This window comes from Rhamphochromis sp. 'chilingali', assembly GCF_963969265.1.
Source record: "Rhamphochromis sp. 'chilingali' genome assembly, chromosome: 3".
Classification (NCBI taxonomy): domain Eukaryota; kingdom Metazoa; phylum Chordata; class Actinopteri; order Cichliformes; family Cichlidae; genus Rhamphochromis; species Rhamphochromis sp. 'chilingali'.
Window position 1 is genome coordinate 39,038,453 of NC_137931.1, and position 24,634 is coordinate 39,063,086.

At 40.9% G+C, this 24,634-nt stretch overlaps 3 protein-coding genes across 4 annotated transcripts; 2 read left to right on the plus strand and 1 right to left on the minus strand.

Annotated features, from left to right (window-relative positions):
- Positions 1-15: 15 nt before the first annotated feature.
- On the plus strand, positions 16-5,770 carry LOC308393217 (uncharacterized protein). The gene is made up of 9 exons (XM_080876814.1): positions 16-193; positions 295-358; positions 1,814-1,869; positions 1,966-1,999; positions 2,098-2,123; positions 2,200-2,248; positions 2,824-4,341; positions 4,987-5,029; positions 5,115-5,770. Exons 1-9 carry the CDS (start codon positions 116-118, stop codon positions 5,125-5,127), a joined length of 1,881 nt encoding a protein of 626 aa, XP_080732940.1. The 5' UTR covers positions 16-115; the 3' UTR covers positions 5,128-5,770.
- ppat (phosphoribosyl pyrophosphate amidotransferase) lies at positions 5,367-19,937 on the minus strand. 2 transcript variants are annotated; one of them, XM_080876816.1, is made up of 11 exons: positions 19,358-19,937; positions 11,811-11,877; positions 11,287-11,493; positions 9,077-9,189; positions 8,827-8,972; positions 8,514-8,586; positions 7,673-7,824; positions 7,462-7,589; positions 7,144-7,365; positions 6,101-6,221; positions 5,367-6,018 (listed from the first exon to the last, which is right to left on the minus strand). In XM_080876816.1, exons 1-11 carry the CDS (start codon positions 19,483-19,485, stop codon positions 5,846-5,848), a joined length of 1,530 nt encoding a protein of 509 aa, XP_080732942.1. In that variant the 5' UTR covers positions 19,486-19,937; the 3' UTR covers positions 5,367-5,845. The 2 variants fall into 2 exon arrangements, with proteins under 2 accessions (XP_080732942.1, XP_080732941.1); XM_080876815.1 differs by having other exon boundaries at positions 8,514-8,589.
- On the plus strand, positions 11,971-23,387 carry paics (phosphoribosylaminoimidazole carboxylase, phosphoribosylaminoimidazole succinocarboxamide synthetase). Its single transcript, XM_080876812.1, has 15 exons — positions 11,971-12,760; positions 12,995-13,492; positions 13,572-13,631; positions 13,725-14,336; positions 14,998-15,075; positions 15,325-15,482; positions 20,141-20,180; positions 20,259-20,456; positions 21,416-21,594; positions 21,681-21,860; positions 21,972-22,085; positions 22,173-22,256; positions 22,453-22,633; positions 22,720-22,878; positions 23,099-23,387. The coding sequence occupies exons 1-15, from the start codon at positions 12,391-12,393 to the stop codon at positions 23,263-23,265; spliced, it is 3,078 nt and encodes a 1,025-aa protein (XP_080732938.1). The 5' UTR covers positions 11,971-12,390; the 3' UTR covers positions 23,266-23,387.
- The last annotated feature ends 1,247 nt before the right edge of the window (positions 23,388-24,634 follow it).

The following is a 24,634-nucleotide window of genomic DNA, read 5'->3' on the forward strand; positions in this document are numbered from 1 at the left end:
CCACTATTTTGTGACGTAGAATCTTTAAAATCGAAAGCGCCATTTTTCTTCTTCGTTTAGCTGTTCTCTTTCTTTGTCGTCTTTTTGATAAAAAAAAATAATTTTATATGCAAACATGGATGAGCTTGTGAAGACACAATTGCAAAATAACAATTCAAAGTTCAAACTTTCCCTGGATCGAATCATAGACAAGGTGTGTGAATAAGGCTATGGACGGTTAGCATGAACGTAACTATCAGCGGGTTTTGCAAATGAAAGCAACAGAATTAACCAACCTCTGTTTCCTTCTGATAGTATTCAAAACTTCAGTACCAGGACGCGGGGACAGAGGTTGATCTCGACGATATAAGCCCCACAAGTAAGTGAGCCGGAAAGGTTTTAATAACATCGTCTGTGTTAGTAAAGGTAACCGAAAACTAACTAATTAGATGCGTTTGTAAGCTAGATCAATCACAGGACTTGTTTTCTTTCTGGAATAATGAAGTTCAGTATTATTTATATATTAATTCACAGCAATAGTCGCCTGAAGGGCCTTTTATTACAATAAAAACAATAGACTTTAATTATAAATCTTTGAAAAGTGTTTTGAGTTTGCAAAGCAGTTTGACAGACAAGCAAAAGCAAAATGCTAAATTCAGAAACAGTGAAAAACGGAAAACAAACATTGAGATGAGAGGACAATAAAGTGAGATAATAGTAGCTTGGAAATGTGGAGGTATGCTCTGGAGAGGACAGGATTAAAAGTCAGAAGCAAGATAGAATGTGTGTGGATGAAGATGCAACGAGTAGAGTTAAGGAAGGTAGATGAGTTTAAATATCTTGGGGTGCGTGAGTTTTGCAATGTGTACTTTAGAGGTGGTGACACTGACAAAAAGACGGGAAGCACAGCTGGAGGTGGCCGATTTGAAGATGTTAAGATTGTCATTGGGAGTCACCTGGATGAACATGATTTGAAATGAGAACATCAGAGGGACAGCTCTGGTTTAGTGGTTTGGACATTATTTAAAGAGGCAAGGCTGAGATGGTTTGAGCAGAGGAGGTATAGTGGATATACTGGACAGAGGATGTGTTGAAGGAGGACATGCAGAGGGTTGATGTGATAGAGCAGAAAGATTGGCTGAGATGAAGGTAGATAATCTGCTAAAGATAATCCCTAAAGAGAGCAGCTGAAAAAAGAAGAACAAACAAGATAATATTTCTGCAAAGTATCTTGGAGACGAGATCAAAACATATCTTAAAAGTGATCAGTAAAACCTTAAAATCAAATGTACTGGGAACCAGTAGAGAGGAGCCAGGAACGGGGGTAATGCAATGCTATGTGCTAAGTCTTGCTGCTGCATTTTTAATTAGTTGAAGGTGAGATTTTTACCAGCAGTAAGAGATTTGAGGTGGTCTATCCCAGAAAAAACATAAACCTGGATGATTTGTTTTCCCAGATCTAATTTTGAGTGTTGTTTTAATTTTGGATTAAAGGTTTGGATATAATTTGAAAGAAGCAAAACTGCAGAGCTTTCCTTTAATGTCATTCAGACATTAAGGCCATGTCACATGATACATTTTACTGTTTCTGTCAGCTCCAATTAGAATATTAGTGGTTGATGCAATTTGCATGATTTGTGATTTTGATTGTATTTAATGGAAGAAAATGTTACGTCCTCCAGCTGTTATCTTCTTCACCAGATTTCAATTATAGGTATTTGTGTGTCCAATGGGTGAAGGCCTGATACCTGAAACACTGCTTAATATTTGACGATCTGTAATGTTCACTTTTTTTTGTTGTCTGACCACATTGTGTATATTTTCTGTCCTCAAGAGCTTGACAGCTACATGACGTTATCTAAAAAGAAGGTGATCTCACTGCAACTGAAGGTTTGGGTTACTAACAACGACCTTTGCAGCCATGCACGACACAAAATACCATAAGCTGCGTTTACTACTATTTAATCACCCACATTTTCTCCTCAGAGCTCGACAGATGTCAGAGAGGAGTCACTAAGAGGTAATTTCTCAGAATTAAGAGTTTAAATGACAACATGCATCTTTTTCTTTGCTTCACTGTGTAGTTCATCTAATACAACTTGAACATTTCTTACACAGCACAGGACCCCACAGGAGACTCTCAGGTAAATATACCTGCAATTACCTTCTGTATCAAAATATCTGGCATAACTTGAGTTAATGATGGTTTGTTTTTGACAGCTGGACTTGTCATCTGATACCAGCATCCAGCTGTCTATGGAAGATGGTGGTAAGAAAAAGGAAATCCTTTTGTTTCAGTGTTTTCCAGTCTTGGATTAAATTTGTGACAACAAAGAAATGCACAACAGAAATGCGTGATTGCTTTCTTAAATTACACATGCACGCTCTCTTTAATTATTAAATAATATATTTAATAAGTTTTGCCTCCACAAACATTTTGATTTCCCTGTACTTTGTGATAAATGAATAGTTGACCATTGTGGTAGTTTTAAGTGTTAGACTCCAACACCTTGAACAGCAGCTGGCAAAGGTAATCCTTGTTCTGCTCTTAGCTTTGGCGAGGGTTAATTAGAGTGGGCCTCCAGCTCACAGTGAACCCTCGGAGCAAAAGAAACACCACTATCGCCAACTGCAGTCCAAGATAGAAGATTTGGAGTACATCCGGTTACCCCAGTTAGGTAACCTGGCCCGTGAGGCAGCTGGAAGCTGGTAGTGTGTGAACTTTCCAAATAAAACAGAGGGTTGTCCACTAGTGTATATATAAAGATTGTTTATCCAAGAGAAGCACTGAGTATATTATTTGTCTAATTCCCAATTTTGTTTCCCCTTGTGCATCACACACAGGGATGACTAGAAGTGATGTGACTCAGCTGACTGTGAGCTCACTGGATGAGAGTCAGAGAAACTTTTCCAATGTGGACCTTCAACCTGAAGACCAAGATGAGGAGCTGGAAATGTCTCTTAGAAGTCATGGCAGTTCCTGGGTGGAGCTCTATCCAAGTATGATTAGTCGGATAAAGAGGGCCTGGGATCGGCAGCATGTCTCTACAGCCGCTGATTCTGTGCTGAGGAGGTACCGCAGATGGCGTCAGCAATCAAACAGAAGTAACCTCAACAACACCTTTGTCGTCCCACTTAGACACACAAACAGCAAACCAAAGATGACCACAAAAGCATTTCCAGAGAAAAGCTCCAGCAGGCCTATGAAAGAGCAATTCACGAGGACCAAAACAACGCCTATGCAGACTGTGACCTGTCCTAGAGACTGGCACGAAATGCACCAATCTCCTGATAGGGAGGAAAACCTTATGAGCAGGCACCAGCATAAGCCTGTCCTTGTAATGGACTTCTCTGCTTCCTCTGTGTCCTTTAAACCAAAAGAGATACCATTAAACAAGACTTTCACTGTGTCTCAGCTGTCCTCTCGTAAACAAACCCAGCTGGAAGACCAGGCCTCTGCCTATAGCGTCAGTCCTTCACGACCTTGTGCTAAAGCCTCTGAGGAAAGATCAAGTCTTTCTCTATTAGAGACAGCTGGGAGCTCCATCCTTGCACCAGAATTCACTGCTGCAATACAGAGACCTGATATCTATGGCTCCCCAGTCAGGCAGGAGGCGCCGAGCTTTAGGGACAGGAGTCCCCTAAAAGCAAGAGTGGTGACCAGCCTGGGAAGATCACCTCATTTGTTTTCCAGAAGCCCCAGTGAATATTCTGTGACTTCCAGAGAGCCTATGAGGCCCAGATCACTCACGGCCTCTCTGTTTTCCCCGACAAAAAGGCCTGTTTTGCCACCGAAGATGCTTTACTCTCAAAACTCCCAGCAGTCCTTCCTGCCACACTCACCGCAGTCAGCCTCAGCAGCAGGGGGTCATCGCAGGCTCGTACGACACCTCTCCATTGATTCCGTCCTGCCTTCATCCCCTGGCTCGTGCTCACCAAAACAAGTTGATGAGGATTTCATGAAACTTTACCACAAGTTTGTGTGTCAGAACAAGTCAACTTTCTTCAATGGCCCTCCATGCCGTCTCTGTGCTAGAAGCTCTGAGGCCAGCAGAGGTCACTCTTCATCAGCTCTGGCTGCTCTTGCACTGTCACCACACCGGTCTGTCCTGAGGAAACGCCACAGGGACCTAGACTGGAGCAGCCATCCACAGTCCAAACGCTTCAGGGAAGTGTATTGCACATACTCCCCAGGGTCCAAACGCCACAGCAGAGCGATGCTAAGGCCTTTGTCTGAACTGGAGCTGCCTCGTGGTGGTAGCTCCAGTAAGCACAACATGTTTCAAAGGTTCAGCAGCCAGCAGTATCCAGCACATGAGGAATATGTGGAGGCTGAATCTGCAGCGGATTTTTCTGGCATGGGTAAGCCTCATCCTTTTTTTAAGTCAAGTGATAGTGCTCAAATTATGTATTTTTGCATAGCTACAAAAGTGCAGTTAAGATGCCTCCTAAACATATCAGGTGCAGGCAGGTATTTTGGGAAGAGGACTTTGATGAGGACACACCCACTGAATTTGGATGCATGCATGCATGCATGATTGTGCATGTTTTTTCTAGGGTGCAGCTTTCTAAGGAACCACTCACCCAGACAACACAAACTAAAGAAGATACAAATATATAAACTGATTGTCAGCTTACTTTGTAAGAACCCCCAATATTTCTTTAAAGTTTGGGTTTTGAAATTACAAGTCAGACTTATTTTATGCAAGTTTAATCATCACAACTATGTAAAGAGTCCATCGACGTGTATTTTGTCAGTGAATTTCCACTTGGGGAAAGAGAAAGAGAGCACGCCTGTGTGTTTGTATGAGAGGCCGTACAAGCCAAAATTCATTCTCATACTGAGTGGAGCAGACAGAGGTCACTGTAGCATACAACTCGCACAAAAATGACAGCTACTAAATGACCAACACTGCACCTGTGAAGTTTGTCTGTCCCTTCACATCTGATCTTCATAGTTTTCTTGACTTGTTTCTGATTACCTAATCATTATGCTTTATTCAACAGGAAGTTCACTAGAGAGCAAAATGACCTGTGGCTACTCTCCCAGGTGACTAAAATAATTCCCATGTACAAGATATTTTTGGCCTCTGGGGGTTGATGTGTTCTTACTCACCTTTTCCCATCACATACAGAAAATGGCGATGAAGGGGATCATCAAGGAGATGGGCCGATGAAATTTAATGAAATGTATGACCATCTAGTTCTGCGATGGAAACCCGCTGATAATTAATCTCTCTGAACTATTTTTAATTGATTATAATTGTTCTTATATGTTCTATCATTTCTTGAATATATGTTTGATGTCCATTTTTTCTGTCTATTCATTATTGAAATAAAATGGTCAATGGGAGAATGTAGTTATTTAAAAAAAAAAAAAAAAGTACTTGTCATTGTAGTTATTGTTTATTATTCATACATCATATTCCTGTATTGTTCAAATTTGAGCAAACAGCCCAAAACCCAAACAAAACAGTCTTAAGTAAATAACAGAAATAAAGATGATTTAATGTTTTGGTCATTTATCGTGTGCGCTTTTTCTGGCATTGTAAATGCTTTGAATACATGTGGAAATCTACTTTTCAAATAAATGCAGCTGCAAAACAAAAACATACTTGTGTGGTAAGAAATACACACCTGGAATTAGTCACATCCAGGAACAGGAAAAGAAAAAAGCTTAGCCACCACAGGTGAGAAAAAGCATCACTTTTAGCTTCCTGAGGTTCTGAATAAAGTAACCTTCTGTAGTTGTGCAACATCTTAGTGTTCCGGCTGGCAATGTTGAGATAAACCATATGTAGAACAGGGGGTTTTTTTTTATTTAAAGTTTGCAGCACCATCCACAGTGCTACTGTTGGTGCAGCAGTTACCACTCCAGCTCCACTGGATATTTCCCAGTCAGACAGGCAGTGCAGTGGCCCACTTTCCTGTTGGACTTGTTATTGGAATTAATTTTGTCCTTTTCAATATGGAAAGCAATACCCTCCTGGACAGCAGATACGAGGCCCTCCACAGTCAGATATTTAACACTGTCAGCACCTGTAAACAGCGTTAGCATTAAACACAAGCTTTTGTTCTGACCAGGCAAAGAAATGAATGGTAGATGTGCATTTTTAAATACCAATATAACCAGCAATGTCCTGAAACTCCGGCTTGTTGGCAATGAGCTCCTCCTTGGTTGGGATGTTGATGCCCATGTAGCAAGGGAACCTGATTGGTGGAGAAGCCACCCTGATGTGGACCTGTCCAGAAGAATAATTAGGTTACTATAAACACAAAGTTAGTGTGTGACTATATTCTGGTCACACACAGTTAGGTGCCCTTTTCAGGACCAATATTTGTTCTTCAAATGGTCAGAAATAACAAAACAAAACGTATCTTCCGTTAATTCATGTAACAATGATTATTTACCTTTACTAAGTGTGGCAAAAATGTAGCATTTATCTATTCTTCTATACACATCAAGCACTTGATGTGTATAGAAGAAGAGACAATAAAGTGCTGCATGAATGTTTGGTTAAAATGTGAATTACGGTTCAGATCAGATTGACTAGTAGGCCCAAAAATGATGAATGAGAGTATGTTACTCATGCCATAAATCTGATTAGGGACCGATTTTCATAAAAATGGTTTACCAGACGTGGGGCTTGGCCCAACTTTTAAAAAAATCCAAAAGTTAATCACTTCCTATCTTTAGTATTACAAGATTAGATATTCCCAAATAAACATGTATCAATGAAATAATAACTGGGATGTTCAAGAAAATACCCCCAAAATTTGGATCCAGATATCCTGGATTTGGGGTTTTAATTCATGCATAGTGCGGAGGGAATTTTCTGTCTTATTGGAAATACAGTCTCAGACTGCTCTTGTGGTATGCCCACTTTTTTGAGTTGACAGTTAATGAGCCTAATATTTTCTATGAACCCCTGATGTAAGTATAGTACGCAATGTGACAAACACATGGGCTTTTCTCACTTATTCCACTTACTGCCATTAAAAGAAAAAAAAAAAAAAACTCCAGTTTTATGTTACTTTCCTGTGCTTCTAGTCTACTTACAGTCTGAATTATCAGACAATCCAAACCAACCAGTTTCTGAGCCACTCTGCCAAAATGTTGTGTGTGCTATATCAACAACTATTGCCAAACACTATTAAACGAACCTCTTTGGCACCCGCTTCCTTCAGCAGCTTAATAATAGGGGAAATTGTGTTGCCTCTGACGATGGAGTCGTCAATGAGCACCACTCGTTTCCCAGCAAAGTTGTCCGTCAGTGCTCCAAACTTCTTGGCCACTCCTAGCTGCCTCAAGCGGGTGTTTGGCTGGATAAAAGTTCTTCCAACATAGCGGTTTTTACACAGAACCTCAATGTATGGAAGACCAGACTGTGAGAAGAAGACAGAAGAAAAACTAGTGAGACTGTAAGTCCACCCGGTATATTATAAGATTACTGAGGTGGAGCAGACACACTGTAGACAGACCTGCTCAGCGTAGCCCAGAGCAGCAGGGGTTGCAGACTCTGGCACAGTGCTAACAACGTCTGCATCAGTCGGAGACTCGATGGCCAACTGCCGCCCACATCGCTGTCTGGCAGTATAGACCATCTGCCCTGTAGTACATTGATATTTCAGTATTAATACATTTAAGAAATGAGTAATCAGTAAGTGTGTTACCCATAATAAATATGCATACCTTCGAAAATAGAGTCTGGTCTGGCAAAATAAACATATTCAAAAATGCAGAAGGCTGGGAGGTCTCCCTCAGGTCGGGGCACAACACTCAGAGATTTGACACCATGTCTGGATATCTGGACTATCTCTCCTGGCAAGACCTCTCTGTAGTACCTGTTAATCAATAACGACAAAAAAGTACAATGAACGGATGGACTCAAGGAATACCATTTCACTGTTCATGCATTCAGATTCAGAAGAATTTATCCCCAAGGGGCAATTAAGAGACTGACCTTGCCGACCGTATATAAAATACACAAACATCACATTGGGGAGACAAGTCAGGCTAGGTAGCTGGCCGCACGAGCAGCGACCCGGAACCGAACAGCAATGGGCGTGCATCAAAAGCTATGTCGTTACCACTGGGAAACACCAGAACTATTACGATGGTCATTGAATCACGTCTTTACTAGAATATACTAAGGTGTCAAAACTAGGGCTGTCGGCATTAATCATGTCGGTCGTTAACGGAGATATGCTGCGTTAACGCGGTTTTGCCGTCAACGTCATTTTAACGCGATTAACACTGACAGCCCAAGTCAAAACTTGTCATTTAGGTTACAGGATTGTTATCGAAAGCCATCTTTATGGGGGGGGGGGGGGGGGGGGGGGGGGGGGGGGGGAGTGTAAAGCGCCAAAATAGAAAAAAAAAAAAAAAAGTACTCGTGGCCTAAGGCAAATGATATGAAACCTTTGGGAAAGAAAGAAAAATAAAAAAAATAAGGTTATAAAAATGATTTACACCTGGCATTACGGTTCCTTTTATACTAAAGAATACTTTTGCAAAGGTAACAAATGCTTACTTGGCACCAATCGACTGGAAGCTGCACGACTCTGATGACACAACCCACCCCTCAGTGTCTTCCTCTTGAGCGCCTGCTTAAAAAAAAAAAAAAAAAAAAAAAAAAAAAAAACAAGAATCAAGTTAATCATTCACCAGCTTACACATCTGACCTCTGACAAAATCAAAAGGGCCAAAAGCTCTGCTGCAACCATTGACCTCTCGTGAGGCGTCCTTTTTATCAGTAAAGCTAGTCTTTTGAGAGCAAACATGCCTGTGTTCTGCAGTTGCACTAATTCTGATGCAACGGTCACATGCAACAACTGTGTAGATACCTGGATTGTGCAGTTTAGAGATGGGAACGAGCTGCCCAATGCACAGTGGCCTATTTCCATAAGGGTCACGCACTGCGTAGATTACATCTTTGAACATGACCAGCAGTGAGTATGATGTTGGCGTTTCAGTCATGAGGTTTTTAATTCTACAACAAAAAACAAAAAAAACAAATAAAAACAGCATTAAAGTAATGTAAAGCAAAAATATTTATGCTTATATGCTTATGTATCATTAGGTCACAACAGTCACCTGGCAACCCAGTCAGGTGAGTCTAGCTCCTCCATAGGTGGAGTCAGTGCCAGCAGCTGGGTGATGAGCTCACTGTCTGAGCTGGTGGAGAGGCCGACACCATGGCGCATCACCTACAAGGCACATTTATAGTGACTGATTAATTATGGAATAATGTTATTTTCTGTGGAATAGCAGTCTTTGGAAAATTTTATAATGGAAATGGTTGTCACACCCCTGCCCTCAAAGAGCCACTCAACAGCCACTCTGGGAAAGAGACACAGGCCAATCATGTTGTTGCACTGACGTCTAGGCTCGCCTGATGTTCATGATAGTTTTAACTGCGCTTAGGCACAGCTGCTATATAATGACACAAAGATATACATAAGTCTACTTATTATTTTTCCTTCAATTATTGCATCTATAATGTGAGTCAGGACTCTGGAGAAAAGTGTTTTGTGTTTTTTACATTTTATTTCTAAATCAGTCCTGCTTTTACGTCTCAGCGGCCATCAAAATGAAATTTATGGGTTTTTCAGATCAGACAAAGCTACTTTAAGATTCTGGCTTGTCACAAGAGGTTGGCCACATGTTTAAGTTGGCAGAGATTTATACCGGCTGACTTTCTTGATGCACAAAGAGGATTTGTGTCTCTGGCTGGAAATGAAACAGTGACCTTTACTTGCCAACTGAATGTTATCAACTAAATCACTTTAAAATAATTGTCCACATAATCACCTGAAGCAGTTTCCAAGATGGCTGCTGAGCATAAAGGACAACTAAGAGTATGAAGTTAATCCATTGGTCTATTGATGATCTATTTCACCGTCCAGTTCAATAGGTAGTACGTACTGTATATTCCATATAAAGGTCTGGCTTGTCTTAAAAAAACAAACAAAAACACAACACATATACATGACACACAGATTTTTGTTAGTGATCACAAAGTGCACTCGAGAAGGGACGTTGATGTGATCCAGCTGGACTGAGCATGTTTCAGTGCCACTTATGAATAGAGATACTGACTTCTTGTTAGGAAAAAGGGGAGGCAGTCTAAATTTACCTAAAGAATAGGACTTATTTGATGTAAAGCTTTAAATTTCCTTCTGAAAGGTTAGTTATGTATAATTGGTTAAAAACCAAATCCAGCTGACAAGGTCTGCGTTAAAAAAAAAAAAAAATCTTATTAATTCATCGTAATTGGTCGACTAGATATATAATATAAAGTGCATGGATTGTCATAAGATTACTTTAAAGAACAAAAAAAAAAAAAAAAAAAAAAAAAGAGGACAGTTATAAATATGCACTCAGTGAATGTGCAGGTTTGTATGAAAGCATAATCATAGAAATGGCAGTGTCGAACGAGCAGATTATGGTAATACAGCTTTCTCAAGATCCACTTATACAACCAGCATGAGTAAGTGTCTCAAATCACCTTTGACAAGGTAAATGTAATCGATTTACTGAACCATCAGAGTGATGGCAGAACTTCAAAAAGCCTGTTTGAGCGTTCAGACTTTTGAAATTTGGAGTGAAGTTTAAGAGAGCAGTTAATGATTTGGTACTGATTTTTCATGGCAAATCATGTGTGGAATTCTCACTCAGTGCACATTCTCATAAATATAGTCAAAACTTCCTGTGTATTTTAGCCTCAGATTGGAAGAGAGGTTGCTGAGAAAAAGACAGGATGGGAACACATTTGTTAAATTATGCTAAATGGCCTGTATTTGTATAGCGCTTTACTAGTCCCTAAGGACCCAAAAGCACTTTACACATCCAGTCATCCACCCATTCACACACTGGTGATGGCAAGCTACATTGTAGTCACAACCACCCTGGGGCAAAATCAGTTTAATATAGCTTACATTTTATAGATTGGGGTTTTTTTGGGGTTTTTTTTTAGATTTTCAGCCTGAAATGTTCTTAAGAGATATACATTTTAAAAAGCTATTCATTTTGTTTCTCATTAATGCGAGCATTAACTGCAGATACAAATTCTTTTGAGAGCGCAAAACACTTAATAGTCAAACAAATCCTTTGACTGGATGATGGATGCAGCTCTGGTATGTGAAAGTGTTGACATCCAGCCCATAACCTTCGTTAAGATTGGATATAGCAAATAAATATTTCAGCAGAAAGAAAAACTGTGTCTGTGTGTGTTCAGTTCATTATTTTTATGTCACATTGATATGCGCAACATTCAGTGTGGACAAGCAGAGCCCCCTCCTCACCTTTTTCCGCAGGGCATGGGCATTAACCAGCTCTCCATTGTGTGCTACAGCAATCTTGCCATGCAGTGTATCCACCACAAAGGGCTGGCAGTTCTGCAGCTCTGAGATCCCAGTGGTTGAATAGCGTGTGTGGCAAATGCCGAGGTTACCATAGCGCAGTTTAGTGAGAGCCTCTGGTGAAAAAGCGGTGCTCACTAATCCCATTCCCTATAAAATGACAACATTGCTCTGTGAAGGTTTTAACTTGCACAAAAATATTTTAAAATAAATAAAAGTGATGTTAAAAAGCAGAAAATCAGCAAACAATGAGGATGTCTGAAGGCTTTAAAACATGTCTGTAAAGGCCAAACATTAAAGTGCTCAGTGTGATTCTGACCATCTGGGTTGTTTTGATGTAACTGTGCCAAATGGAAATATATTCAGGACGCAACCCAAATACGTCCTGGGTCTGTTTTTGAGATGCTGGGTTAAACTGTGCTTCTGTTTTATCATATAAGAAGCTTCTGATCATGATTCAGTGTTACCTTGTGTGCTGTGTACGTGGGTGGACTGGCTCCATTACTTGTGACAATCCCAGCACTTTCCTGTCCCCTGAGTAGAGACACACACACACACACACACACACACACACACACACACACACACACACACACACACACACACACACACACACACAATTACAGTGTAAATTTTCATGTATTAGTGGGAAGTGTGTTTTTTTGCATGAATGATTTCTGTTTCTTCTCTGCAAGAATAAACTTGAGTCAGTTACGGTTGCCTTGAGGCAAATCAAAACTGGTTTAACGAGGGCCAAATGGAGCAGAAACAAAATCCCCCCCCAAAAAAGGAAAAAGCAGATTTGCTTCCCTGCGGTGAGGCTGCCATATATGGAGAGTCGCCTTGCTGCAGTTTCAATCCATTACCAAGCTGCTTCTCAGATTACACTTAGTCCCGCCCCCTCAGCACACAGCTTAAGCCAGTGGTGAGGCTGCTTTTCAGCATGAAGGCGTTGCTTTCAGGCTTAACCGCCTGGTTGCCTAGGGAACCGGGCAGCAGAGACAGACAGGCTGGGGGAAAAGAAAGCGTTTCCAGGTCAGCTCAAACATGGAGAGAGGAGCAGAGAGACAAAGAGGAGGTGATAGTGAGGTGGGGGAGGAAAAAGGCTCAGTGGAGAGGCAGTGGGGGGAAGCAGAAGTGCTGGCTCTACTCTCAGTGTGGGACCAGGTTGGAGCTCAGCACGTAGTAGAGAGCAGAAGCACATTTGAGGTGATTTCAGAGCGTCTGAGGAGGCTCAGTGTTGTGCGCAGCTGGAGGGAGTGTCAGGCCAAATGCAGAAGCATGAGACTTCAGAGCAGGAAGGCTGACGCAGGCACATCGGCAAACTACAGCCAAGGAGTGGAAGAAAGGCCGCTTGAAAGGCCATGGGAGGAAGAAGATGTGGATAATCAAAGAAGAATCTACCCAGTCCAGGAAGGTAAACATGTACAACACCACTGTACTATTGATGATAACAACATGACTTTTTCCACCTTGGGAAAAAACAAAAACTGGTATCCAAGGATAAACAGACACGCCAGTTAAAACTAGTCTTAGCTTGCTTGTGCTAAAAAGTAATTCAAACACTTACATAAAAGTCATCTTGTTCTTCTTTGGGTTTTTTCTACATCAACATTTAGCCAAAATTTACAATGTTTTCATGTGTGCACAGGAATGAAGACTCGATTTCATTCAGCTGTTTCTTACTCTACTAATGTGGCTGAAGAGGGAGGCCGCCACTGGACGGATGACGAGGTTAGAGCGCTGCTGTGCGTCTGGGCTGACCGCAACATTCGGGAACGTTTGAAATGCACGCTGCGCAACAAATCCATATTCCAAGAGATGGCTCGTCAAATGCAGAGAAACTTTGGGGTGATACGGAACTGGAAACAATGCCGTACAAAATACAAGAATTTGAAATATGACTATAAGACTGCGAAAAGTGCACACGCTGCGGGAGGCAGCAGTGCAGGAAGCCCGGGGAAATACATGAAGTTTTTTGATGAAGTGGAGGCCATTCTACTGGACAAAGGACTGGAAAATGGGACCAGGGAAATGCAGAAGAGACTGTATGATGGTGAAATGGAAGCAGGGAGGCTACAAACAGCAGCAGGCCACACAGGGCAGATAACGGGCTCTGAGAGTGAGGTGGTCATTGAAATTGATGATGGTAAGCATCAAGTTTGCAAGCAGTTGTTTTAGATTCAAGACTTCGTGAAAATAATTTTCTTATGTATTTATCATTTAAGATGACAACAGTGACGATTACGACATGGATGGAGAAATGGAAGTAAAATGGAGAAGTGCAGGTATGCCGAAAAAGAAAAATCTGCCAAATCAACTGTGGAGTTTAGCAGCATAATTAAACTTTTCCTTCCATATCTGTTCTTCTTTTATCCCAGACGCCCATCTAGCACACACAGACTCCAGCTCTGACCAGTTCCAAGTAGTCACAGTGTCGGACACGGGTCGAAACTGGAGCGACCAAGAGGTGCGAGCCCTGATCCAAGTCTGGTCGGATGAGCGCATACGCAGGCAGCTGGAGAGCTCAACCAGAAAGAGGGACATCTTTGTCCAGATCTCGAACAGGTTAATGCAACAAGGCATTGAACGTGACTGGAAACAGTGCCACACAAAGTACAAGAACCTCAAGTACCTCTACAGGTCCCTTCAAAGGGGCAAGACTGATGAAGCTGACCCGAGACGCCTCATGAGGTTCTATGAGGAAGTGGACTCCATTATGAATCGCACGGCTAACGACTCTCTGCGAGACACAGGAGCAGCCGAGTCTGCAGATTCAGGCGGACTTACTACATCTGACAACTGTGATGAGAAAAATCACGTGGACGGCAAGTTGACAAACACGAGGAGAGCTGTGGAGGGAGCCTTGGAGGACAAAACCTGCACCTCTGATTCGGACTTATCAGTAACCATCGAGGCTACATCAAATGCTTATGAGCCAAAGCGACATAAAATTAAGGAGCATTATCTGGATCAAGAACACATGTTGATGAGTGAGCTGATCATTTAATCATCATCATTATTATCAGCATGAATTAGATGAAAAAGATTACATAATGCTTTCAGTGGTCAGTTACCATGAGTAAGATAATCAAGCAGGACCATCTTGGACAGCCAAAAACAAATGTGTTTTTTTTTTTTTTTTTTTTTTACATTATGTCTTAATATATTTCCCATACACAAAACAAACCGATGACATTTAGTTCAGGGTTCTCCCTGGCTCACAACAGACTTTTCTTGGTTTATGACACATGTATGCAAGATTAGCCCCAGCAAAGTCAAGGCACTGAATCTGTTACCAAATGTGATAGAAAATGCACAGATTTCTAACCACTTCATGAGAAATCAATCAATGCATCAGCTGAACTTTAGGTTCATTATCTTGCCCAAGGATACTTCAGTCCAGAGAAGTCGGACATCAAACCAACAACTTTCCAATTAGTAGACAACTTGGTCCAACTTGGTTTTAAAATATATTATTATATACATATAAAATATATTATTATTATAGTTTAAAGATTTTATTTAAAAAGGAGTCCCGAGGTGGTCTTAAGCCAGTCTTACTATGTTTAGTACCAAGACAATTCTTTTCTTTTGTAGCAAAAAATGCATATTTGTATTTTTGTAACTACCTTTAATATTATATTTTTGCAGGTGCTTCTGAGAGTGTGGTGGAAAGAGAGGATACTACTTCAACACACAGAAGAATCAAGAGGAAAGCTGTAGATGAAGGTCTGAAATATGTCTCCTTCTGTAATCCCTTTTAATGTCACGTGACATCCACAATTGACTGAAGCTTTTGTAATTTCTGGCTAAGTCCCATGATATGCCATGGTGCTTCATAATTAAATTATGGATAAGGATATGGTCATGACTTCTAATAAAATGCACAACTCGCATAACCCTACTAGGAGCTAACATGTTACACTAGTAGTACTTAAAAAGTAGGTTAATGTAAACCTTTGTCCTTCTTATTTCCAGACCCTGGACTGCACACACCACTAAAAAAGCTGAACATTGGGCCTCTCGTTGCTGAAAGACTCCACAGCCAGTGTAAAGAAGAGACGGACCATATTCCAATAATAAAGATCAACTCAGTCTGTTCAATGGCCACCCCTGCTCCGTCGCCAGAATTACAGGTAACATATACTGATCTCATGTGACCATTATAAAACTGAGGTATTTTTTAAATAATAAAAGCTGTTGTGGCAACTTTTTAAAAGCTACCCCAACTACTTGATTAATCGAGTGACAGATTATTTGGCGAACATTGTGATAATCAGTTAATCATTTTTTAAATAAAAATGCCGAACATTAAAATTATGATTGCAAACTTGAACATGTTTAGGTTTTAGATTGTTTCAGATTGCAAAAACAAAGGTGAACTGATTAATGCATATATCATAAAAAATAAAAATAAAAAAAAAGCTGCAGCTCTATTGCTTTTATGAATGAAAACTGTTATGTCTTAAGGGTTATTCACTAATCCATGTCAGAAAATCCCAGAAAGTTGATTTTCTTCATCTGGTCACAGCATTTTCAATGGAAATGTTTCATCGCTTATCCAGGTGACTTCTTCAGTATCGACTGACTGCAGTTTTCCACAACTTTACAGTACAGTACTTGAGCGGTATAGCTGCATAACAACTGAAACCAGCACCATTGACTAACAATGAGCCACAAATTCAGTTCCATGGTTGTTAGTATGCAAACTGTCATGACCATTGGTAGCATGAGTACCATTTAGACAGTGTTAGGAATTGGCTGCAATCACATCACTCTAAGATGATGAACAATAGTTCAAAGATGTCATCCCCTTTTCACATAACGGCTCGCCACTCAAACCAGGATGTGCACATCGTCACTGAAAGAGTGGCCACTGGCCTGTAGGTGTAAACAGCCCTGTCCTGATGAGCTAGCTCTTCTGCGCTGTCCAATCTGCTAACCGGAGGTTGTCGGGTTGGCTTTCTAAATTCAATGAAATTGGGAGAAAAAGAATGATATATTAAATTGCAAGCTAGATGAAGGAAACCAGGCCTTTTGGTTCTTGAAGACATTTCACCTCTCATGTGTGAAGCTTTTTCAGTTCCAAAAACAAAGTATTTTAACCCTTAGTGGGGTTGTGCTCTTGGAGGGTGTCCTGAGGATCGTTGACCCACCCGGTTTTTATGCAAGTCGTTAAGGGTCACATCAGTTGAGCTGACATGTGACTAAATGGATGGGTTATTTCGGTCACAAGACCTAAGTGTGAATTCTATGTGGGACAGCTTCATGAACCAAAAAAGAAATCCAGTTGCCTTCAACTCAGTAACTTAAAACTAGCATGGTCTCAACAACTGTATCGAATATTTCATCAGAACCAAGAATGTGGCAATCATATGATATGTTTTCAGAAAAGCTGCTTGATAAAATGTTGCTAACTACAGTGACACTTTAAAAGGTGTTTTGTGTTTCCACTGTACCAGAGTCGATGAGAAAACAAAAAATTGCTAACTGCTAGGCAATCAAATCTGGCTTTTATGAGTGTAGACTCAAAAATTGTACAAAAAAGAGAAAAGCTATTGAGTAGTCTTTTTCTCAGTGTGTGCTCAAGAAGAACAGAAGAAAGCAAGGCCTTCATTGCTTAAGAATGTATGCTTCAAGTATTTAGCCCAAGAACATTGAGCTTCAAGAGGTCATGCTTGGTAATATCAGAAACCTGTGCCAACTTCTTAAACACAAGGCAGAAGGTAAGACAGCCTTTCAAAAATGGCTAAAGACACAGCCTGAATTATGCCAGTCCTATGATGTAGAGCAAACTGTCAGGATGCAGGAGATCAGTTTGGAGAGCTACAAAATCTCAATATTTATCTCCAAAGAACGTCACAAACCAACTCTGGTATGCAGGCTGTCTGTTGAGTCCCACACTGAGGCAAAAAAGGCAAAACTAATGATGCTTTCCAAAGCCTTTTTGAGAAGGCATCTACCATTGTGGTAGATCACAGTGCCACAAATCAGGCAACCACCCAAGTAAGTGATTGATGTTTTTCGCACAGCTTGCAAAGCATTTCAGCAAAATGGTCTACTGACACAGTAGAAACTGGAAAAAACCCTGCTTATTGAAAAAATTGATTCTGTGGTAGATAAATATCCAGAAATTGTCCTACCCGTGTTCAGGCTTTACTACCCAATCAGTCACAGGACAGAACCTGTAGAAATACAGGTTTTGCAGCAGAGTTTAAGGTTGTTGTTTATTATAACATTCACCTCCTCTGAATCGGGAAGGTACTTTACTGCGCTGAGCAAGTGGATGACCTGGCTGCATTCAGAAATATATAGCACTTTGTCATAACCACCAAAAAAGCTGGTTATCCCAAAAAGAAAGTTAGTGTGCAAAGAAGCATGTGGCATATTTGGTGCTTTTATATGAAGTAATCCAATGCCCACTCAGAAAGAGTTGAGTGCTTGGTTGCCAGAACATTGTAGAGAACCATGGTGTGGCTGCAGCTCTTTACACTTATCCTTGCCTGGGATCCTCTAAGAATAACATGTCCTTCTAATATAGATAGCTAAGGGAATGTTCCATTTTGAAAACCAATAACACTGCAAGAATTATTACAAAACATTAGGGATTAAATACAGTCAAATTATGGTATAGCAATCAAATGGCTGAGTACTCTCCAATACTGGAACAACTAATTCATACATATGTTTTTTGGTTTTATACAAAGTGATTTTTTTTTTGTTGTCCACAGTGTTGAACCTAAACTTATGCACATGTACATTTATATAGCTAAACCTTAGGAAATATGCAAAGCTCACTTTTATTCTTGCCTTAGTAATGTATTTACACATACATAAGTTTTTTTTATAGTTTTCACTAGACATTGGCTGCTCTTTCACTCCTTTTCAGTGTAGACCTTGTCACTGAGCATTTTTAACTCTTCATGTTTTTCATTTTTCAAATGAACAAAAAATGTGTGTGTGTGTGTGTGGGGGGGGGGGGGGGGGGGGGGGGGGGGGGGGGCTGTCAAAGGACCTAAGAGATGGATTTGGTTCTTCAGTGGTCAGTGGGAGGGTGTCTGTAAAGATGTCATTCTTAAGGAGGGGGAGCATGGAGGAAAAACTGAGGTATGCCAAATAACACAAGAACTGGACTGAAAAATCTGTGACGACAGTGATGTGATTAATTAATATTCAATTGTCGGTTCAAACTGCCATCAGTGTGTTCAAAAAAAAGCAAGAGGTAAAATAGAGAGCCATCTTTAAAACACAGTGGAGGTTCTATCATGGTTGTATTGCCTCTGATTCAATTATAATAAAGAAAAATACTGACAGATTTTGATCTAGCATGGCGAGGAAGCATCTGATTGATGCCTCATTTTTCAGCACAGGAGTGATTCCAAACACACTGCCAATGCAGGAAATGCATACCTGGACAGAAAGAACACACACACAATGAAACATGGTCAGTCATGGATTGGCCTCTCCAGAGCCCAGCCTCAACATTTTTAAAGCAATGTGGGATGGCAGAATTGACAGACTGAGGGAAAACAGAACAAGGAAACAAACATCCAAAGACAAACTCTGAATGTCCTTCAACAAGCCAGGAGAACTAGTGTCGAAGGCTACTTACAGAAGTTACAAGAAAGTTTCCATAAGAGAATTCAGGTTGTGTTGAAGAATAAAGGTTGTCATACTAATATTTGCTTTGATGCTCTTTAGAGTAGTAAAAACTCAGTTTTTGTCATATACAGCCTATTTCTGTGCATATTTAAAAAGTCGCTAATTTCTCTGCAAAATATAAAGAAAAGGGGGAGCGGGGGTCAATATTTTTGCACAATACTGTAGATGCATGAGGTTGCTTTCTGCAAAAATTCACATCTTGCATTTTTGTTTTTCTTGCTCAAGTTTGGGTCAGATTCAAATTTAAACCAAACATTTCATCTAAAATGCAAAGCTTGGACGTCATTAACTAGTGTGGTAACTTTTCAGTCGTTACCAATTTTGGAGTAACTGGTTTTCCGTTACTTACCTGTGCTGTAACGCCACCAACCCCAAAGTTAAGACCTGAGCCACCTCCAGCTGTGTGGGCCACTCTCCCGCAGCGACACACCCAAAGACTCCGCACTCCTCTCCAATACCCGACTCCTCGAACTCCATGGGCTCGCCTGTCGCCGATGCCTCTCGTATAAACTGCGGTCTAGTCTCGCGCCTAGTTGTCTGTGAGCAATTACCGTGCGCGCGCGTGTTTGTATGAGCGCTTGCCTGATACACGTTCGTGACCAAACACGTGCTTGCAGCGATACAACGTGGTTTGTTAAAACATACCAAACTCAGCTGACACTGCTGAATTGGGCATGAAATCACGAGTAACAGAGTTAAATCAGACTAGATACGTTTTAACCTAACAACCGGTCCGCCATAACTAAAATCATAACGAATTAAATGGAATACGTGGAATTTACGAATAATTCTAATCAAATTAATCGATTAGGTCAAAAACCACACTATTTAGTCCTGTTGGAGCTTTTGATAAGACAACCTTCTCATCAAAGAGTAAAAGGATGAACTTTGGTAGAAAAACCTCCAAAAGTTTTTTTCTTTTTCTTTTTTTTTTTACGTCTTCTCTTGACGTTTGAGCGCTTCCCTTTCACGTGGTAACAGATGCGCCGCTGTGATTGGTTGTTTAGATGAGTTGAGAACTGTGATTGGCTCCCGGCGCAAGTATGACACGGCCCACTTCCCCTCCCCGGCTGCCTGCACACCTTCTGCTTCTCAATAAGTTAACTGGCGTGTTTTGTGATTTGTCTTTCAGGACTGTTCAGGATCGACGAGCGCTATGGCATCCACCCCAGGTACTGCACGATCCTTAATACACACGTTAGCGCTTAAGTTAGATGTGCGTGTTTTAACTTTTTCCTCTTTTTTTTCAGAGTTGAAAGTCGGCCAAAAGCTCAATGAGGGCAAGACAAAACAGATTTTCGAGCTCTTGGACCAGCCGGGACTGGTTCTAGTCCAGTCTAAAGACCAGATCACGGCTGGGAATGCCGTGAGGAAAGATCAGATGGAGGGCAAAGCTGCCATTGCCAACAAAACTACGAGCTGCGTGTTCCAGCTGCTGCAGGAGTCTGGTGAGGACTTATTGAATGTTTGTAGGGGGGGGACAGTATTCTGCAGTCTGAGTGGGTTGGGGCAGTTCTGTCAAACGCATGTGTATAATTATTGCAGCTCTTTTTTTTCCCATTAATAAAAAAAAAAAAAAAAAAAGTCCCTTACACTTGGCCAGTATCTAGGCACATTGTTTCTGCAGAAGTTTTTGTGAGCAACAAACTATCAAAGGTAAATTGATTCAGTAGAGTTTACTGGAAAAAAAACAAACTTTGGACTCATTGATCTTTTCAGTTTCAGTTAATGTGGGGGCTTGAATGTTAAGAAAATATAAAACGTTTGTCACACTTTGTCAGAGCCCTGGCTCACTTATTCAGTTTGCAGGATTTTTCTGAAATGCCATTGGATTTATTTAAATATCTCAGAAGTACATGGTAATCAGTTTTCCACACATGGGAAGCAGTTCGGCTCTTCTCATTTTTGCAACTTTTTAAAAATGACTTTTTTTTTTTTTAACCCTCTGAATGACAATCCACTAAGAACTGAATTTTATGTTGTGTTTCATGGATGGATGGGGGGTGAATTGAACAGAAATGACAATCTTGCAAAAATACTTAAATGTGAAGGGCATGCAAGATTTACATGATCCCAAAATTACTTTCCATATGACTTTAATTTATAAGCAATTGGCTAACTGTAACCATCTTGTGTGTGACGCGTAGGTCAGTCAAGCTGTAGTAATGGCTGCCTTGTGACTTGATGTGTTTCCACTTAGAATTAACCCGATCCAACCAGCCACATCCCATCCACTTGACCCTAATCAAAGATAGGTTTAAATCATGGTAACTTGAAGAGCCATCTGTGTGCCAGTGTATAAAAAATTAAATAAAATCTATATTTTTCTAATCTGACATGGTTGCACATATTGAAATTTGTCCATTAGTTTGAGGTTGCCCTAACATCCACCCTCCCCCCCCCCCAGGCATTAAGACAGCTTTTGTTAAGCAGCACTCGGACACGGCGTTCATTGCAGCGCACTGTGAGATGATACCCATTGAGTGGGTATGTCGCAGAGTGGCGACTGGATCTTTCCTCAAGAGGAATCCAGGAGTCAAAGAGGGCTACCGCTTTTCTCCTCTAAAGATGGAGATGTTCTTTAAAGTGAGTCTTCCAGGCATGCAGTGATTCTCTCGATGCATTTTCAGTCTGTGAGTGTTGCATGCAAACTCATCAATGATTGTTTTTAGGATGATGCCAACAATGATCCTCAGTGGTCAGAGGAGCAGCTGCTGGAGGCCAAATTCTGTCTGGCTGGGCTCACTATTGGTCAGTGTGAGGTGGACATAATGAATCGCAGCACTGTGGCCATTTTTGAGATTCTGGAGAAGGCCTGGGCCACTCAGAACTGCACCCTGGTGGACATGAAGGTAGGCTGTGCAGCACCTCCCCCTGCTGGTTAATTTCATATCTTGGTGCAATCACTTTTCTTCTGTACCTACAGCAGAACTACAATTAAGGACTTTTTTCTTTGCTTATAGATTGAATTTGGTGTCAATGTTAAAACTCAAGAGATTGTGCTCGCTGACGTGATTGATAATGATTCATGGAGGCTTTGGCCAGCTGGAGATCGGAGCCAGCAGAAAGATAAACAGGTCATGCATTGACTTTCATTTCATGCTGATATGAGGGGGGGGGGGAAGATACAAGCCTTAAACTGTTTTTTTTCTTCCCCTTTGTAGGTGTACAGAGACCTGAAGGAGGTTACCCCAGAGGCAATGCAGATGGTGAAGAGGAATTTTGAGTGGGTCTCTGAAAGGGTCAAGGTACAGCAAACAAACTCTAAATTCTTCTTTATCTTGTAGGAGTATTTTGCTTTGAATATCTTAACCAACAGACATTGTTTAACATCACAAAAGCCTGCAGCTGCTTTTTATGCAATTCGGGGAAAAAAACGAGTACAATTTGAGCAGTCAAAAACTGAAATAAACTGATGATTCAATGGTTTCTGTGCCTCTACAGTTGCTGCTGAAGCCCCAGGCAAGCAGCAGGGTGGTGGTTTTAATGGGTTCCACCTCAGACATGGCCCATTGTGAGAAGATAAGAAAGGCGTGCACCTCCTACGGGATCCCCTGCGTCCTCAGAGTCACCTCGGCACACAAGGGTCCAGATGAGACGCTCCGAATCAAGGCTGAATATGAAGGTGTGCTTTAATATTGACATAATTCCATCTTTAAACTGATCTAGGGATTCTTGATAATGTGATAATTTCTCTATGCTTTTTTGCAGGTGATGGGATACCCACTGTATTCGTGGCTGTGGCTGGGAGAAGTAACGGCCTCGGCCCAGTGATGTCTGGTAACACGGCTTACCCTGTTATCAACTGCCCTCCTCTCACTCCAGACTGGGGATCGCAAGATGTATGGTCATCCCTCCGCATGCCAAGTGGTGAGAAGAGCTCTTTAGAATAGAATGCCTTTATTGTCACTATACAGATGTACAATGAGATACAGATGATCTCCTACTCGGTGCAAACATGTTGGAGAAGAAGGGGGGGGTGCATCGTTTCTGCAGCAATATATACATGTGCAGTGTGAATCATACATACGGTTTTAATTTTTTCCCCCTTATGGTAACCAAGTCTTTCTCTACTTTATTTGTCCTGCAGGTCTTGGCTGCTCCACAGTATTGTCTCCAGAAGCTTCTGCCCAGTTTGCAGCGCAGATCTTCGGGTTGAGTGACCACCTGGTGTGGTGCAAACTGAGGGCATCCATGCTCAACACCTGGGTGTCTCTCAAGCTGGCTGACAAGAAGTTACAGGCCTGCAGCCTCTGAAGAGCCCAGCGTGCTTCACACTTTAACACACTGTCTTTGTTTACTATTAAAAACCCATTAAATGTAGTTGCTTGTCACACACATCATTCCATGAAGAGACAAATGATTAAAGCTTATATGTATTTCTGCGCATTTTCTTTCTTTAAGACTAATTTTTATGGGTTTATATACTCATATTCATGAATCCCATGATAGTTTGGAGGATTTCATGATTTCTTTGAACTTTTGTTTTTCCAAGGTTGTAATGAGTGCACTTCATATGTCCTTAATGATTTAAAAAAGGTGCAGAGCTTTGAGATAATTACCCAGGTTCTAAATTATACATACTGGCTCACCTACATACATGCATACAGATATGAGTGAGTGTATGCATGTATTTAAAAAAAAAAAAATGGAGTTGAAGGTTCTACGATGTCTTAAGCTGAAAATGCCAAGGCCTGTTAACTCCTTATTAGACCACTTCACATTATTGTCACTGTTTGGCTTTCAAGCGTAACACTGTACCAACTGTTGTGTGTCGGGGTGGTACTGTCATGCTCTCGGGCTGTTTTGTTGCCAGCAATACTGGCACATTGCACAAAAGCGATGGTATAATGGACTACCTCAAAATTCAACATTAGCTATATTTAACATCTATGGTTAAAACTTGGACCCAATTGGATGTTCCGACAGGGCAATGACCACAAATACACATTAAAGCTGTTCAAATAATACATGAAGCAAGCCAATATTAAACTGGCGTAATGGCCTTCCCAAATCCCTGACCTCTCCTCTACTAAAAATGTGCGGACTACACTTAAAGGCTGGGTTAGTGCCAGGAAATAAACTCTACCAATCCAGCCAGTAAGAGTGGTCATATATCCCAACCAGAACTATGTAAGAAGCTTGTTGATGGCTACCAAAAGCCTGGTGAAAGTGCACCTTGCTAAGGGACATTAAATCAAACAGTAGTAGCCATGAAAATCTACATAAATTGAAAATTGTGTACCTAGTTCTTGTTTTAGATCTATGCTGTACAATCATTCAACCTTGTAAAATGAATAAATTACCAAGACATTTAATGTCATGGTATACATTTGGGAACAGTCAGATAACTTTAGGGCTATTTAAATCATTAATGTAGGGAGATGAGGAGGAGCAATTTTTACCTCAGTTTAAAACCAGAAGAAAGACAGTTTTTCTGCAGATACTTTCCCAATGGTTTTATCACCATGAGCAGGATTTCATCTTAAGAGATACTGTGGAGTAGCTTTGCTAAATATGGATAATTTCAACAGAGGACAAGTTAAAAATAAGCAAAATGTTGGGCATGGTATAAAAGACTAATGTTGGCACAGGTGCAACATCTTCATCTGCTCCTTACAGAGTC